General features: G+C 35.5%; 2 protein-coding genes across 2 annotated transcripts in view; one reads left to right on the top strand and one right to left on the bottom strand.

The window, feature by feature from the left end:
* LOC145661065 (uncharacterized) overlaps positions 1-1,880 on the bottom strand; it is a 33,623-nt gene extending 31,743 nt beyond the window's left edge. The window contains exon 1 of the mRNA XM_081726506.1: positions 1,052-1,880. Within this exon, the coding sequence (XP_081582632.1) occupies positions 1,052-1,880 (829 nt within the window). The remainder of the gene's footprint in view (positions 1-1,051) is intronic.
* Fas2 (neural cell adhesion molecule fasciclin 2) overlaps positions 1-18,846 on the top strand; it is an 858,867-nt gene that overhangs the window by 21,234 nt on the left and 818,787 nt on the right. The gene's annotated exons all lie outside the window — the stretch shown is intronic.

Below are 18,846 nucleotides of genomic sequence, written 5' to 3' on the forward strand. Positions count from 1 at the left end.
TGAGAAAAGACAAGCGACAGCAGATCTTATATACACGAGAAAGTGAAAGGCCACGCCCTTTCTTCTCTCCCATTGGTCGGAGGGAACCAATGAGGATAAAGGCAATTCCGCGCCAACAGAAAAATATAATGAGCCCTTTCACTTTTTCTAACAGTTCATTAAACAGATGACATACAAAGAAAAGTAAATTACAAATAGAAAATATTAAATAAGAAAAATAAATAACTAAATATATATATATAATGTTTTTAAATAAATAAATAATTATTAATAGCCTATATGCACTTTTCTTGCTGCTTTTCTATCACATCCAACAATTTCTCCCATTGCTCGTGTATATTCATACCGCTTGTCCAATTCATTAAGTTCTCCTCTTGTTCTTTCTTTATTCTTCTAGCCTCTTTCCACTTTCTAATAATCTTCCTGTTCTCTCTCTCTAAACCCCTAGCCCCCTCCCAGTCTATTTTATGTCCCGTCTCCTTTACATGTTTGTATATAGCGTTATTATCTCTTTTCAGTCTAACATCATCCTTATGTTGTTTTAATCTGTCCATAAGTCTTTTCCCCGTCTCCCCTATGTATTGCATGTCACACTCACTACACTTCACTTCATATATTACTCCTTCTTCCTGCTCCTCTATATGATTTTCCTTCCTTTTCCTTTTCTTCCTTATGCACTTCAGCAAAGTTTCTCCTCCTTTTCTATAAGTCTTCACACCACCTTTTCTTAATAATTGCTTCAGCACTTCGGTCTTTTCGCCTATGCTTTGAATTCCATACCACTTCTTGTCTTCCTCTTCTTTCCTATCTATATTATCTTCTTTTCTCTTCCTCATAAACTGCTCCATCCTATATCCATTATTGTTCAATTGTTTGTAGAATTTTTCCAAATCTTTTTTCTTTCCCTCTTCCTCGCTATTGATGTTGTCTATCTTTCTTTCCATGTTCCTAATGAAATTCTTCTTAGTTGCTTTGTCTACATCACTTCTCCAGTGACAATAAATACCTGCCCAACACGGTTTCTGATACCAACTGGTAATCACTTTCTCACCTTGCCTCTCTATCTTCATATTCATGAAATTGATAGAGTTATTTTCTTCAACTTCTAATTCTAACCTTATGCCTTTCTCTTCGTCTTCTATACTTTCAACATATTTTTCCAGTTGATTTCTATTCCCTGTCCATATGCCTAGAGAATCATCAACATACCTGCAAAAGAACAGTAACTTTCCTCCTGCTTGTTCTGTCACTTTTTTCTCCCACTTGTTCATTACTATTTCCGCTAGAACTGGACTCAGCTTGGATCCAATGCTTAAACCTTCTTTTATCTTCACTAGTCTTTCTCCAATTATGCAATAGCTATTTTCCCACAAAGTCTTAAGCGCTCTTATGACTTTCTCTTTTTTCCACTGACGTATAACTTTCCCTTCCATCTCCTCTTCTATTGTCTTTATGACATAATCCCTTCTTATACTGGTGAACATGGCTTTAACATCTACACTAAACATTAACACCTTCTCCTGATTCCACTTAATCTCATCTATCCTCTTCTTCAATTCTTCCGTGTTCTTCACTCTGCATGTGTTTTGACCTTCTCTGATGTCGTCCATTATCTCTCTTAATTTCTCCTCTAGTGGTTCAAAATAGTTACCTCTGCAGTCCAGTACTGGTCTTAGCTTCACGTCCTTCTTATGTATTTTAGGAAAACCTTTCATGGCAGGAATCCTTCCTTTTTCGTTGATCATCTTTTTAATTCCCGCCTTTTTCCCTTCTTGTACTATCTTCTTCAACACTTCATCTTTCATGTCCTTGTTACCGACTTCCTCATATGTCTGATCACATAACTCCCCTAGCTTCTCCTGGTACCATCCTTTCTCCATTACTACCAACGCGCCTCCTTTGTCCGCCTGTTCCACTACGATATCCTTTCTTTTCCTTAATCTTTTCAGTCCTTCCTTCTCTTCTTTCCTTAAATTACTCTCCTTCTTGTTCATATTCTGCCTAACAACCGACAATGCTTTTCTCCTTACTCTCTCTCTCTCGTCCTTATCCTTTATGTCTACAATGGCTTGTTCCACTGTGTACACCAATTCCTTCTTGTCCACTTCTTCCTCTTTAACCTTAAATTTATGTCCTAGACTTAAGCACTTCTCCTCTTCTTCCGATAAAACTATGTCACCTATCACTACCACTCTGTTCCTATTATCCTTTTCTTCTCTCCAACCTAACAATCTTCCTTTGTTTGTTAATCTGGTATTAACTTTTTCTTCAAAACACCTTTCCCATTCTCTTAAATCTCTCATCACTGCTTCTCTCATAAAAATACTGACACTGTCCTTTATATGTTCCATAATTTGGTTAGACACTTTCTCACTTGTTTTCACTTCCTTACTTCTTTTCCTTATGACGTCCCAGATCACTTCTTTTTCAATTTTCTTAACTAGTTTCTTGAACCTCACTGATTCACACACTAATCCTTTCTTTCTCACGTCAAGGTGAGAAAGTGATTACCAGTTGGTATCAGAAACCGTGTTGGGCAGGTATTTATTGCCACTGGAGAAGTGATGTAGACAAAGCAACTAAGAAGAATTTCATTAGGAACATGGAAAGAAAGATAGACAACATCAATAGCGAGGAAGAGGGAAAGAAAAAAGATTTGGAAAAATTCTACAAACAATTGAACAATAATGGATATAGGATAGAGCAGTTTAGGAGAAAGAGAAAAGAAGATAATATGGATAGGAAAGAAGAGGAAGACAAGAAGTGGTATGGAATTCAGAGCATAGGCGAATAGACCGAAGTGCTGAAGCAATTATTAAGAAAAGGTGGTGTGAAGACTTGTAGAAAAGGAGGAGAAACTTTGCTGAAGTGCATAAGGAAGAAAAGGAAAAGGAAGGAAAATCATATAGAGGAGCAGGAAGAAGGAGTAATATATGAAGTGAAGTGTAGTGAGTGTGACATGAAATACATAGGGGAGTCGGGGAAAAGACTTATGGACAGATTAAAACAACATAAGGATGATGTTAGATTGAAAAGAGATAATAACACTATATACAAACATGTAAAGGAAACGGGACATAAAATAGACTGGGAGGGGGCTAGGGGTTTAGAGAGAGAGAACAGGAAGATTATTAGAAAGTGGAAAGAGGCTAGAAGAATAAAGAGAGAACAAGAGGAGAACTTAATGAATTGGACAAGCGGTATGAATATACACGAGCAATGGGAGAAATTGTTGGATGTGATAGAAAAGCAGCAAGAAAAGTGCATATAGGCTATTAATAATTATTTATTTATTTAAAAACATTTTATATATATATTTAGTTAGTTATTTATTTTTCTTATTTAATATTTTCTATTTGTAATTTACTTTTCTTTGTATGTCATCTGTTTAATGAACTGTTAGAAAAAGTGAAAGGGCTCATTATATTTTTCTGTTGGCGCGGAATTGCCTTTATCCTCATTGGTTCCCTCCGACCAATGGGAGAGAAGAAAGGGCGTGTATATAAGATCTGCTGTCACTTGTCTTTTCTCAGTGTTGGTGTCTGATGAAGAGGACGTTAGGTCCTTGAAACTGTAACACTTGTAAGTATAGTTTTTAATATATTTCATTCTGCTCTGGTCAGAACTGTGTTTTATTTGTTAAGCTACTTATCCAGAGCCATGGAGTGTGTTCATGTAAATGCAAATTGTAACTTAAATTAAATGTAACTGATAACTTTTCAGTAACCCTAGTTGTTCCTCTAAGCCTTAACTTATATAATACACTATGTGATCAAAAGTATCCGGACACCTGGCTGAAAATGACTTACAAGTTCGTGGCGCCCTCCATCGGTACTGCTGGAATTTAATATGGTGTTAGCCCACCCTTAGCCTTGATGATAGCTTCCATTTTCGCAGGCATACTTTCAATCAGGTGCTGGAAGGTTTCTTGGGAAATGGCAGCCCGTTCTTCACGGAGTGCTGAACTGAGGAGAGATATCGATGTAGGTCGGTGAGGCCTGGCATGAAGTCGGCGTTCCAAAACATCCTAAAGGTGTTCTATAGGATTCAAGTCAGGAATTTGTGCAGGCCAGTCCATTACAGGGGTGTTATGGTCGTGTAATCACTCCGCCACAGGCCGTGCAGTATGAACAGGTGTTCGATCGTGTTGAAAGATGCAATCGACATCCCCGAATTGCTCTTCAACAGTGGGAAGCAAGAAGGCGTTTAAAACTTCAATGTAGGTATGCGCTGTGAGAGTGCCACGCAAAACAACAAGAGGTGCAAGCCCCCTCCAAGAAAAACACTACCACACCATAACACCACCACCTTCGAATTTTACTGTTGGCACTACACACGCTGACAGATGATGTTCAAGCTGCATTCGCCATATTCACTCCCTGCCATCGGATTATCACAGTGTGTACCGTGATTCGTCACTCTACACAACGTTTTTCGACTGTTCAATCGTCCAATGTTTACGCTTCTTACAAAAAGGGAGGCATCGTTTGGCATTTACCTGCGTGATGTGTGGCATATGAGCAGCCGCTCGACCATGGAATCCAATTTTTCTCACCTCACGCCTAACTGTCATAGTATTTGGAATGGATCCTGATGCAGTTTGGATGGTCTGGATATATGTCTGCATGATGGTCTGGATATATGTATGCCTTTACACTTTACGACCCTCTTCAACTGTAGGCGGTCTCTGTCAGTCAACAGAAGAGGTCGGCCTGTACGCTTTTGTGCTGTACGTGTCCCTTCACGTTTTCACTTCACTATCACATCAAACGCAGTGGACCTAGGGATGTTTAGGTAGGAGTGTGGAAATCTCGCGTACAGACTTCTGTCACAAGTGACACCCAATCACCTGACCTCGTTCGAAGTCCGTGAGTTCCACGGAGCGCCCCATTCTGCTTTCTCACGATGTCTAATGACTACTGAGGTCGCTGATAATGAATACTTGGCAATAGGTGGCAGTACAATGCACCTAATATGTTTCGCAAGTAATTTTCAATCAATATAAAATTTCAACATAATGAATGCACGATTAGTTTCCTCGAATAAAGATCACATGCACCGCTGAGAGCTCAGGAATAAGCTTAATCTATGTTACGGCACTGGATATATGATTATGTAATACATTACGACCTTATGAACTTGTATAAGAAACAGAATGTACTTAAAGTGAGACGCGAACTATACGAAATATCGGACTTTGAATCTAATTTGTTTGGTGATCCAACCCGAGACCACAGATAGCAAAGATGAGTGCCGTAGCTCCCACCACAAGGTTAAGGAAGTTCCTGTTTTAAAGTGTCAATTAAACACTGAGATGTGAAACGGTAATAAAGCAATGATCAATTTGAAACAACATATATTTTAGTAATAATTTACTCTATTTGTTAAGATAATGAACATTATATTCTGTTTTTAAAATGGCAGTCAAAGCAGAATGTATTGGATAATAACTGAGAAATTGTAAAATTTCAATTTCGGTACGATTAAATACATTGGTGCTGCTATGTGTTGCGTTATCCGTTAGGAGGTACTGAACAATTCTGATTCAAAGGAAGGAAATAAACTACTGTATAGTACTGGAGTTAATTTAATAGAGCTTAATTGTATAGGCAGTACTGAGACTATTTGAGACAAAATCTATTGCTGAAAGTGAAATATGGATTACTGTTAGGGTTTTATCCCAGGTATGTTATACCCACTGATGATTGAACCTGGAACACACACATGGAAAACATTAGCGCTAGCAAATTAGCTACGAAGAGGTACATCATACCATAATCTAAGTCAAGAATGAAGGCAAAAAATAAGCGGAAATGACATGATGTACGATAATAATACTTTCACAATTTTAATTTCACACTATTTATTTCGAGACGAGACTCGAGACGAGACCGAGACTTGTCCTTCGAGACCGAGACCGAGATCGAGACAAGCATCTGTTGACCGAGACGAGACCGAGACTGCGATTTTTGACTCGAGACGAGATCGAGACCGAGACCGCTACTTATCAACCGAGACGAGACCGAGATTGTATAAAGTCTCGTCTCGTCTCGTCTCGATACCATCCCTACAGTAGATGCATGTGTTACTTGTTGCATACGCGAAAGTAATTCAATTTATGTTAGAAATTTTACTTGAAATAAGTTTAATTTATAATCATTAAGTCTAATATGAAAACGGCAACGAAATACACAATGTAATGTAAAATAAGTCAAACGTAATGAATATGTCATTTTTGGTATGGTAAATAGCTGCTCCCCCCGAAAATGTATCTGCCCCTCGTTTGCCCCCCTAAGAACTTAAAGCTGGCGTCGTCACTGCTACGGAGAAGCTCGCTCCTCAAGATGGGAAATTTTTGGCTTTCATTTCCTTGAGCCCAAGACATGTTTATCCAAAATTTTAGAACTTTATAATTTCTTCTCCTATTTTACCTAATTACAATGGACTATAACTAATTACAAAAAATGGATTTCCGAATACAATTTACACATAGTAAAACAATGCTGTTATTAACAATCAAATTAAGTTAAAAATTATTTAAGTTAAAAATTATATACTAAAATGAAAAAAATATTAGTCAAACATATCTTAACTGTTTTAAGTTCATTGTTACTTTATAATTAACTTGAAATAATCAACAATCAAATAGTTGCTATGAAATCAGTGTCTTTTACTTGTGCGGTATGGTTATACGTAGTTTATACAGGTAAGTTGTCACCACTTTTTTTTTTCTAGTGACGTTGAGGCTAAAAACGTCACTAGGAATATGTGAACCTATTTATATACTAGAACTACCATGAATTCACGTAAATATGGTAGTTTGTTAACTTGGCTGTTAAGATTACTTACAGGCAACAGAGGGAAGGGGAACAACGCCCTGGAATAAATCCCTCTATGAAAAGGAAGCTTCGATGGTTGTTTACCTTAATGGTATCTTCCTCAGGTTCCTTTCCTCTTTGTAATTTGCAGGCCATGGGCGCTGAGGGCCTATATAGACAATCAATTGGCATCTTCTCAGGCCCGGAAAATTCCCGAAAGATGCCTGAATAGTTAATAAGTGGAAGAAATTTAACTGTGAGCTCTTACCTTCACATCTTAAAATACTAATATATAACTTGTTATGCCCCACAATTATTCTTGTTTATACCTTTTGCTTGTCATGTTGTTTGTTTATTTGTGTCTTTGCTTTCCTTGTTTATATTCGTGTTGTCCATTATGTAGATTTTATTTGTTATATGTGTTGTCATATGTCAACTTATTTCTTGGTCGGTATCAGAAATTAATCCTTGGAAAATAAATTTAATTTATTTAAATATTAGAGGAAGAAGAAAGAGAAAGAAGAATAATAAGTGAAAAGAAATGTAATTGTGATTGGAAATTGTCAATCTGTTACTTTTAAACGGAAAATTTAATTAAAATAATAATCTTCAGAAGTGATTAATGTGTTTAAATTGTCATCGGCCAAAAGTTACATAATTTAATTTATAATTATTTAAGTTTCGAACGTTTGGTGTATATTTTAAAGGTGCTAAGAAAATAATGAATATGAAGAATTAAATACTTTCTTCTAGGGCTTAGGCCCTTACTCTTCCCTACCGCCACATCACCGTAAAATGGTTCTAATGTAAACTATTGTGTAATCTACAAGTATAAAATCCAAATTTTAGTAACCTTCTACAATTTAATCAATATAAATCTTTTGAAAATATTTATTTGTTTCGGCACGACTTTATAATAATCGTAATGCCTATTTTGTTACTGAATCGTTATATACATGATTGAATGACACATGAATCCGCATATCATTAGATGTAATCTATTCCTTTGTGTGAGACTGAGTTAATCCATGAAATTTAAATATTGAATTATGAAGTTAAGTAGCATATACAGCAACGCCGGAACGATGATTATTTATACAGAGGCTATATATAAAAGGAATAAAAGATATAATTATGAATATGAATATTTAAAGATAAATGTATTAATGGAAGATTTAAGAATGTATTTGAAATATGATAGAATTTATAGTTAATATACATTGCCTTTGTGGAATTAAGGAGCTGTGGCGAATGCTGGATATATAAATAGTAATTTTAGAGTTATAACAAGGGAAGTTCTGATCATGGAAATGCTAGATGCGGAATTCTTGACTAAGTCGGTAACCAAACGGTATTATTGATTTGTATTAAGTTTAGTGTTAGAAATTCGTATTTTACTTGAAAGCTTCCATACATTCCGTCAGTTAGTCACGGTTTATTCTCATACTGTACCGTGCAATGTGATCGTATAGATCTTCATGGTTATTTGCTTCTGAAATCAAGGATCTGGAACTAAAATACTTTTTTCCACGTTTTGCGTAAACGTGGTGGCGACTCAGTTTAGGCCAATACAATAACTCTAAAATAAATGTCAGATTTGTCAGAATCATGAAGCGTTGTTGTTGAGCGTGACAAAGAATTTGGCGACCTTTCAGCCAGGATATTGGATAAAGAAGTCAAGTCGTCGTGAAGATTTTAATAAATCGCTCTAGCGAATGTATGATATATGAAGGAATTTTGTTGAAATCTTCCCCTAAATATTAACTGTGAATACGAGAAAGAAAGTAAATATGGTGAGTGTGGCGAGAAAGAAGAAAAGGTGCTACGGTCCTAGAAACTATAAATATTAATGTGTCCAGTATGGAAGTTGAAAAAGACTTTTTTAAGTGTTGCCGGGAAGTAGTTCCGACGATAAAGAAAGGAGGCAAGAGGAAACTCGATGTACGAGATAAAGTAATTACCTGTGTCAAATGCACAAAATTGTTTCACCAGCGATGTGTGGGAATTATGGAACATCCAGAGGATCAAGGTATTGAATATTTTTCGAACTGGATCTGTCAAGACTGCCAATCGAAAGGAAGTGAGAGTTATAACAAGACAGATAGCGAGGATGATTTTGAGGATACAGAAGAAGACAAAGGAAAAGGAAAGGAGAGAGAACTGGGAAAAGAAGAAGCTCAACGGAAAGAAATACAGAATTCAAAAGAAGAAGAAGGAGTGCCAAACGAAGAAACTAGACAGGAGGAATTGCAGAATTCGAAGGAAGAAGGAGAAATTGAAGAAAAAGCACAGTCAGATAAAACAAAAGATATTTGTATTCTGATGGAGTCAGTTGTTTTACACGAAGCCAAGGAACAACCGAATGTGTCATCATCAGAGCTAAATAACCAAGAAATGTTCAACCTGCTTATGCTACAATTATCCCTATTTCGATTAGAAGTTACCAATAATCTAACAACATTGGCTAATAATATGCAAACTTTCGGGAAGGAATTGAAAGAAGAAATCCGAAATGACTTAAAATCAGCAGTAGGAGATTTAAAGAAAGAAATTGTAGAAGATCAAGAAGAGCATCAACCATGTGACAGTTTGATAGAAAATAGTCAGAAGAATACCACTGAGGGAGTAACAAAATTTATGGAAGATACTAGTATATGTGATGAAAGAATAGAATATGAAACTTTCTCATGTAGAAGTTCGAAAACTTCGAATTTGCTAATTGAGAAACCTCCTAAGAAGTTAAGAGAATCGAAAGAAGAAACCAAAATACGACAGCTGGGAAAAACAAATATGAGAATATGCAAAGATAGAAACTGGAGAAAAAGAAAGAAGAAAAGGCAAAGCAGAAGCAGGAAAAGAAAAAGAAGAAAAATCACAATGGCAGAAATCGACATCAGAAATCAGAAAAGGAAGAGAAAGAATTCAAATAAGAAAAGATATTTGATGAACAGGCCGAAGAAGAAGAAACGAAGAACAGGATGTTCGAACAGAAAGAAATCTAGAAAGAAGCCTAGAGAGAAGTACTGGAAGAAGAGGAGCACAAAATCCCAAGAAAAACTATGGAACCTCCAGAAAAAGAGGAAGAGAAGAAAGAAATTTGAACTGGACAAGAGATGGAAACATCATAGGAGGAAAGACAACAAAGGGAAAAAAGAAATAAGAGGGAGAAACAAGCATATAAAGAGAAAAAAGAAACAGAAATATAAGGAAAGAATAAGTGATGGGAGAAGATGGAAAAGAAAGAGAAAACACAACGATAAATGGATGACGGTTGTTTTTCGTTCTTGTTGTTATATGTTATTGCCATTGTTCTGTTTGCTATTTTGTTTATTGAATTTCTAATTACACACTGATATCTTAGTTGACTGGTCCCTATATAATAACTGAATTCTGAAGAAATTATGCTGCTCTTGAAACCTAAAACTTGACGAAGCCAAATAATTTTGCAATTCAAGAAACTTTTCAAATGTTCACCTGAACAGAAAATTAAACTAGTGGAAAAATATGCTATAGAGGCGACTTAAAAAAAATTATCACTGATAATTTTTTTTTCTTGAAGAGGGGGAAAGTTGTTATGCCCCACAATTATTCTTGTTTATACCTTTTGCTTGTCATGTTGTTTGTTTATTTGTGTCTTTGCTTTCCTTGTTTATATTCGTGTTGTCCATTATGTAGATTTTATTTGTTATATGTGTTGTCATATGTCAACTTATTTCTTGGTCGGTATCAGAAATTAATCCTTGGAAAATAAATTTAATTTATTTAAATATTAGAGGAAGAAGAAAGAGAAAGAAGAATAATAAGTGAAAAGAAATGTAATTGTGATTGGAAATTGTCAATCTGTTACTTTTAAACGGAAAATTTAATTAAAATAATAATCTTCAGAAGTGATTAATGTGTTTAAATTGTCATCGGCCAAAAGTTACATAATTTAATTTATAATTATTTAAGTTTCGAACGTTTGGTGTATATTTTAAAGGTGCTAAGAAAATAATGAATATGAAGAATTAAATACTTTCTTCTAGGGCTTAGGCCCTTACTCTTCCCTACCGCCACATCACCGTAAAATGGTTCTAATGTAAACTATTGTGTAATCTACAAGTATAAAATCCAAATTTTAGTAACCTTCTACAATTTAATCAATATAAATCTTTTGAAAATATTTATTTGTTTCGGCACGACTTTATAATAATCGTAATGCCTATTTTGTTACTGAATCGTTATATACATGATTGAATGACACATGAATCCGCATATCATTAGATGTAATCTATTCCTTTGTGTGAGACTGAGTTAATCCATGAAATTTAAATATTGAATTATGAAGTTAAGTAGCATATACAGCAACGCCGGAACGATGATTATTTATACAGAGGCTATATATAAAAGGAATAAAAGATATAATTATGAATATGAATATTTAAAGATAAATGTATTAATGGAAGATTTAAGAATGTATTTGAAATATGATAGAATTTATAGTTAATATACATTGCCTTTGTGGAATTAAGGAGCTGTGGCGAATGCTGGATATATAAATAGTAATTTTAGAGTTATAACAAGGGAAGTTCTGATCATGGAAATGCTAGATGCGGAATTCTTGACTAAGTCGGTAACCAAACGGTATTATTGATTTGTATTAAGTTTAGTGTTAGAAATTCGTATTTTACTTGAAAGCTTCCATACATTCCGTCAGTTAGTCACGGTTTATTCTCATACTGTACCGTGCAATGTGATCGTATAGATCTTCATGGTTATTTGCTTCTGAAATCAAGGATCTGGAACTAAAATACTTTTTTCCACGTTTTGCGTAAACGTGGTGGCGACTCAGTTTAGGCCAATACAATAACTCTAAAATAAATGTCAGATTTGTCAAAATAATAAAGCGTTGTCGAAGAGCGTGACAAACTAATAGGTGTAGTTTTAAAATCTAAACTTTAGTTGCACAAAATGCTATATTATTATTATTATTATTATTATTATTATTAATAATAATAATAATAATAATAATAATAATAATAATAATAATAATAATAATAATAAAGTTTGTTATTATTATTGTTAGCAATACTGTTCATTGTACAGGGTCCGGCAAAAAGACCTCCCGTATTTGGAGAGGATGCTGTGTGAGTTGGTGGGGATCGATCGATAGCGGTATACGTGCCATTTTAAGTAGTGATGCGGCGCGGTGAGCATCGTGCGTCTGTTGTGGAGGAATATATTCATAATGGTTCATATGGTGGTTCTGTGATTACTACGGTTCCATCTTGGCAAATATGATTCTGTTCCGGATTAAAAAAAAAAAAAAAAACTATTCAAGTTTGGATATCAAATTTTAGAGCAACAGATTCTGCATTGAGAAAAAAAAAATCGCCTGGCTGATCTGTTTAAGCGCTGAACGCTTTGGAGATTGGTGGATGAACGTTCTCACACGCGCCACATTTTCCGGCGTTATTACGGTCCGAGATCGGCCAGGCAATTATTTTCTCAGTGCAGAACCTGCAGCAGGTCATGTTAGGTTAGATTCTGAAGAAGGCTAGTGGAAGAAGTACCAAGTAGAAACCTTCTACAGAATTTGTGACACCACTTTTACAAGTGTTGAGGCTGGCACGTAGCCAGGATTTCGTAAATGTGGGTGGGGGGTGGGTCCGTGACATGAAGTACTGTAGTCATCACATCAGGGGCTGAATTATTCTAAACTATTTTACTGGAACATATATTGGTTCGTTTACCCAGGATTTCGTAATGCGGGGGGAGGAGGAGGGTAATATGAAATACTGAAGGCCCAGGAACTCCATCAATCTAAACTACTTTACTGGCAACATATATTGGTTTGTTAGGACAATAAAACGAGGATGTTAGTAAATACGCAATTTAATAACAAACTATGAAGAAATCTCGAGTAAGAGAAGATTTAAAAACGTCCTTCTTCTGTTCATTCAAATATAACAATTTTCCTTTCATTATGACCTTAACTATTATAAAAAGTACATATTCTATTATAGAAAGTACATATTCTATTATAAAAAGTACATATTCAATAATGGCTTGCAAAATATTTTACAATATTTGCGTTTCCTTCTCTGTTGAATCAAATGTTAACAGAACTTTCTTTCCACATAACTTTTTTGTTTACATTATTCCGTCCACTACTGTCTGCTCCAAATGACAGGTTAAATGAGCAGTAGAAAAGACATAGCAGTAGCATGTTTGATACTGCAGAGAAGCAATGACGAAAAATTATGATTTAAAAAATGTCTACGCTGTTACAGAATGGCACTATGCTGTAACTTTTCTAGAAATCCGTAACTTTTCTAAAAAAAAAAAAAAAATCCGTAACTTTTCTAGAAATTTCAAATTCCCTGACTTTTCCAGGATATCCCGCTCATTCGCCACCATGTATTGCAAGTAATACTAATCTCATCATAAGAAAGAGTAGGCAAATGCTTGCTCTATCTTTTTATTTTTAACGCTGATTCTTCTTTTTCTGGTTTCTTTTTGTTCCATCCTTCCTTATTTTTTTCATTTCTGGCCTCGAAGGGGGGGGGTCCGGACCCCATGGACTCCCCCTTGGTTACGTGCCTGGTTGAAGAAAGATTAATTCAAGTGAAAATTTTATTAAAAATTGTGCCTGTTTGGACCCAAAGAGATTTGAATAAACCCAGAAAAGTGGATTACCATATGGAGCCCTGAAAAGATTAGCAGAAAATACAGGCGTGTGTGAAGAAAGCCTGTCCCGCGAACTCAAACAATTTGCGACTCATTACAAAGATTACTTCAAGAATCTGAGAGATGCTTCTACCAGTGACTTCGATGTGGTTCAGTGTCCAGCTGATTCTGGAAATGAATATGAATGGGGTGAAGATAAAACGGAAGATGTGGATCAGCTGAAACCAGGGTTGTATAAACTAGATTTACACTCTTGAATGAGCTGACTTTGTACAGATATGGTGTGGTTCTTCCAACTAGCCCGGTAACGTGTGAATGCTTGTTTTCTAAGTAGAAGATCATTAAATCAAAATTGGGGTCACTTTTGGAGCAAAGTCTACTGGAAAATTTAATGCTCCTCAATATATCCAGAATTTTTCTGTAGATTACAATGTTATTGGGAGCGAAATAGCAAAAAGCTCAGGAGATCTTAAACGATTATCCATGCTGTGAAATTTAATATAGTCATACAATAGTACCTAAATGGTACTTTTTTTCTTCTGTTTATGCTGGAATAGGTAGGCTATTGCTAATTTATCCATCCTACGTTCACATTTTTCTTAGCTGTAATTATAATATCGTTCTGTGCTATGCAACATTTACGGTATTTCGTCCTAATCGTTTTGTGTGTAACTATGTATGCGTAATCCTGTATACAAATTAAAAAGTCCTTTCAAAATCAAAATGTTTATATAAATTTGTTCACGAGGCGCCCCTCTAAGTTTCCATCTCCGCCGAGCTCTGACAGGTGACAGCTCCAGTTCGACACTGCAACTCGATTTTGGCGTTGTTTGCCTCTGTATATTATTACTGATTTATCCCATCTGTTGGGACAGGGTGATTCAGTGGAAGAGCGCTTACCTCTGGTGCATGCGGTCTCTGGTTCGACCCCCGCCCAAATAAGGTTGTGATTAATAACATGTTCGTGGGTTTTCTCGGGGGTACTCCGTTTCCTCCCATATTCTCATTCCACCATTTCTTCCATCATCATTCACTTCCCTAGATTATCCGTTCCGTTTGGCCTAACGTCCATAATCATTGGACATTAAGCTGAAAGAAGGAAGATTTCATTTTGCAATTGTGAAGATTGATACAAAATATACTCATGAACTAAGGTTTGTCAGATGATTATGTGATAAAAATCAAATCCATCACATTTATAAACAGAATAAATACAGACGGATTACTATACTATCGGCTCTTAACGCCACAGTTAAGTTTGTTCAATTGAGTTCAAGCATTCGAGGTAAGCAACTCTGTGCTTAGAAGTCCATTAAATGCGTTTCCAAATTAATGTGGCGTACACTTTGTGTGTGTTAGAATGTGCAGTCAACGTTGAATGTAGGTGCTGGAGCAATCTCGACAAATGTAAAGAGCTCAGACCTTTGGAAGAGAGGAGTGATAAAATTATATTTTCTTTTTTCTTTTTTCTTTTTATAACGGAATCCGTCTTTAACTAATATCGGAAAAACACGTAAAGATCCATAGAGACCATAACTGACTTTGTTTCAGCATGCAATTCTTCATGATAGAAAATTTTCAATGAATCTTAATACAAGGGGCGAAAGGAACCATTCTAAAAAAACTATTTTTTTATTTTTTTTTACAAACTTCTGTCAATCATTAGATGCGATGCACCTCTCCAGTCTTGTTTCTCATTGTTTGAAGTATCTCTGGAACTCTTCAACTTTGATATCGTCCAGCGCCCTCTGTGATGGTCTTTTTACAGGCTAATCATCATCAAAACGCTTCTCTTTTGCATTCTTTCATTCTTGGGAACAGAAAACTCGTACGGGGTTAGATCTGATGAATACGGAAGGTGAGGAACTATAGCCTACTCCTGAGAGCCCAAATAGCGGTTCACAGAAAAGGCCGTGTATACAGGAGCATTGTCTTGGAGAAGAAATCAGTCACCTGATTTCCAGAGTTCCGGGTATTTCTTCCGCATATCCTCTTGCAAACGTCTTAAAATTTACAAATAAAATTGTTAGTTAACAGGCTGATCAGGAGAGACAAATTCCCGGTATACAATTTCACGAACATTAAAAAAAAAAATGATGAGGAACGTACAGATGGATTACAGAGCCATCGCCTGTTAACGCCACAGTGAAGTTCGTTCAATTGAGTTCAAGCCAGTGGCGGATCCAGGGGGTGATCGGGGCAATTGCCCCCCCCCCCCCCCGAAGAGGAAATGTTCTTATTTTATATATATAAATAAAACCCATCCCAGAGTTTGGAGCTCTTAAAAGTAGCTCTAAGTAGCAATATTATAACCCACCGCTCCCCCAGAAGTCTGTCCTAGATCCGCCCCTGGTTCAAGCATTAGAGGCAAGCAATTCTGTGCTTAGAAACCCACTAAATGCGTTTCCAAATTAATATGACGTACAGTTTATGTGTGTTTGAATGTGTAGTCAACGTTGAATCTAGGTATAATATACCATCAGGACCATCCACAATAGTGAGGCAATCTCGACCTCACTTGCCTTGCTTTTCGGTCGGGGGAGTTGTGGGTCTTCCACTGGGTAGGCCCTTGCTTGGTTTTGGAGTCATATCCGTAACACTAATTCTCATCATCTGTAGTTAACATGGTCTAAAAGTTTGGTCACTTTCAATCTGATTTTTCAAGTCCTGGCTCAAATTCAGAATATTATTATTATTATTATTATTATTATTATTATTATTATTATTATTATTATTATTATTATTATTATTATTATGTTTTTTAATCCTGTGTGAGCAGACGAGGAACAAACTTATCGATACTATGTCTCATTTGCAAATCCTCAGTCAAAATCCGCTGACACGAGCTTCAACTCATTTCTGTTTGTTTGAAATTTCGTCTGTCGTGAAACGATGATCCTCGTTGATTTTTTGGCTCATGTTTTCAATGTTTTCATCGTTTTGAGATGATGAAGGGCGCCGAGAACGAGTATGATCTACATCTCACCACGTTTAATGCGCCCAAATCACTCGAAAACTTGTGTGCTGCTCAGCATTCTCCTTGAAAGCCTGTTGAAGCATTTGGTAAGCTTCAATTGCCAACTAGAAATTTTCAGTAAGAAAGCAAAATTTCAAACACACTTTGTGTTCTTTTAAATCTCTGCCATAACGATTTCGCAGGCGGTAAAGAACAGTTGAGAAAAACAACACTACGATCAAACAAACTGCTACGCAGACGCCGCTTAAGCAACTGATTTGGGAAGGTCTCTACTAAACTCACCTAGTCGGAGAACTCTCTACTATGCCTAGGAACATTTGCACATGTTCAGTCCGGTTTCTTTTCGGTCCCTCCTCGTACATATGAAATAATAATAATAATAATAATAATAATAATAATAATAATAATAATAATAATAATAATAATAATAATAATAATAATAATAATAATAATGTGAATTCTATATTCTCATTAATGGTACTAAAATTATGATGGGATAATGTAGTTAAAACCCTGACTTTTAAGCTAAGGCCTTTTTAGAGAAGGATCGTAAATGTGGTTATTGCATGGGACAACAAATTGCCTAGGACCAGCCCTCCTCACCTTATACGCTAAATTGGATTTTCCAAGTACATTTCTTAACTTCTTTACCTCATTATGAAGTTTAATCACTATTAACCAATAGCGACGCCAATTTACTCTTTTAACGTTGCACTTAAATTGCACCGAGTTTTTTTTTTTTTAACTTTTGTTAAATAAAATCCCTTTCCAGAGTTCCTTCTCCTCCACCCCAACCCTTCAGCATTTTTATTTGTACGCACACAGTCCCTGTATCCTATCAATAGCGGGGTTTGACGCAAAAGCTAATTTTGACATAGCGATCAATACATTTGCTCAATGTGTACTTGTGCAATGCAAAGATATCGTCCATGGTTCACTTGTTCTTAGTGACGTTCATAATTAGATTTTGTGCGGATCATGTGTCATAGTCAGCCTCAGACTGCTCAATTATTATGGCTTGCTGATGCAATCTGTAAACAGATAAATTACATTCAAAGATGGTTTCTAATGTGGCAATGAGATTAGGATGGATACAATAATATGCATTAGAATCTGCACTAAGCAAGTACCAGTTTTTAACGGAAACTTATTCTATAGACTAGTATATATATATGTGTGATGCGGAAACTAAAAGGGACCATTTGTCGGAAAAATTAATTTTACAGGAGAGTCAAATAAACGAAGAAAGTCAATTTTTGACATCAATGCGTCTATTTTTTTTTTCAAAGTTAATGGATTTTGTAAAGGACATTTTAAAGAATATTTTAGAACAAGTTACATCTCTTAGTCATTTTATAAAAAATCCAATTTTTAATTATTTTTTTTTCTATAGAGGTATATTTTTGTTCAGAATTTTGTCTATTCAATGATAGTAATAACTTCATTTTGCAAATTCCCGACAAATGGTCTCTTAGTTTTCTGCGTGGCCCAAAAGTAGGTATACTCCCCTGCATTGATCAAGTATAACATTCTAGCTTATAGATTTATTTGCTTCGGCTGTTCCAAGCTCAAGATATAAGTAAAAAGACAATAAGAACAAATAATAAAGAAACTAAGTCTAGCTGATTAATAACAATAAAAAAAATATATAAAAAGTATTGAGTTGAACAGTATGGAACTGTATACCTGTTTTTGGGCCTCTCTCTCTCTCTCTCTCTAATATATATATATATATATATATATATATATATATATATATATATATATATATATATATATAAAATGTGTGATTGTGTGTAAGAGAGGGAGAGAGCGGTTCAGGCGAATATAATGATAAGCACCACTTCTGGTGAAACTAAGTTATGAGATGGAATGAGCGGTGATCTAACCACAAAAAAAGTATGTCGATAGCCTAATTTAGAAAATGTACCGACGGATGGCAGGGGGAAACTTATTTGGTATGTGCCATTGCATTGAATTCCACGATAACTTTGAACCGTCTTAGTTGAAATTTAGTCTAGTTTACTTGAAATTTAGGAAGTATACCATACTATTATGCTTGTCCATTGTATATATATATATATATATATATATATATATATATATATATATATATATATATATATATATATAAGAAAAGAAATAAGCGAGATATAAATATGTACTAGAACCGACACTACTGTCTCTCTTAGTGTGGCTGGGACTGGAACTGATATGTTCTCATTGTGTTTTGTTTAAGAATTGTTTACTGAGTGAAATTGTGCCGAGTAGTACAGATGATGAATTGTCAATTAGCAATGAAACAACTTGTGGTGACAGCAGACTTCAGGAAAAGATTTCCAAATGTGGAACGACCATGGATTATGTCAAGCGATGAGAATC

The sequence above is a fragment of the Thermobia domestica genome, chromosome 9, assembly GCF_964235325.1.
Source record: "Thermobia domestica chromosome 9, izTheDome1.hap1.1, whole genome shotgun sequence".
Taxonomy (NCBI): Eukaryota; Metazoa; Arthropoda; class Insecta; order Zygentoma; family Lepismatidae; genus Thermobia; species Thermobia domestica.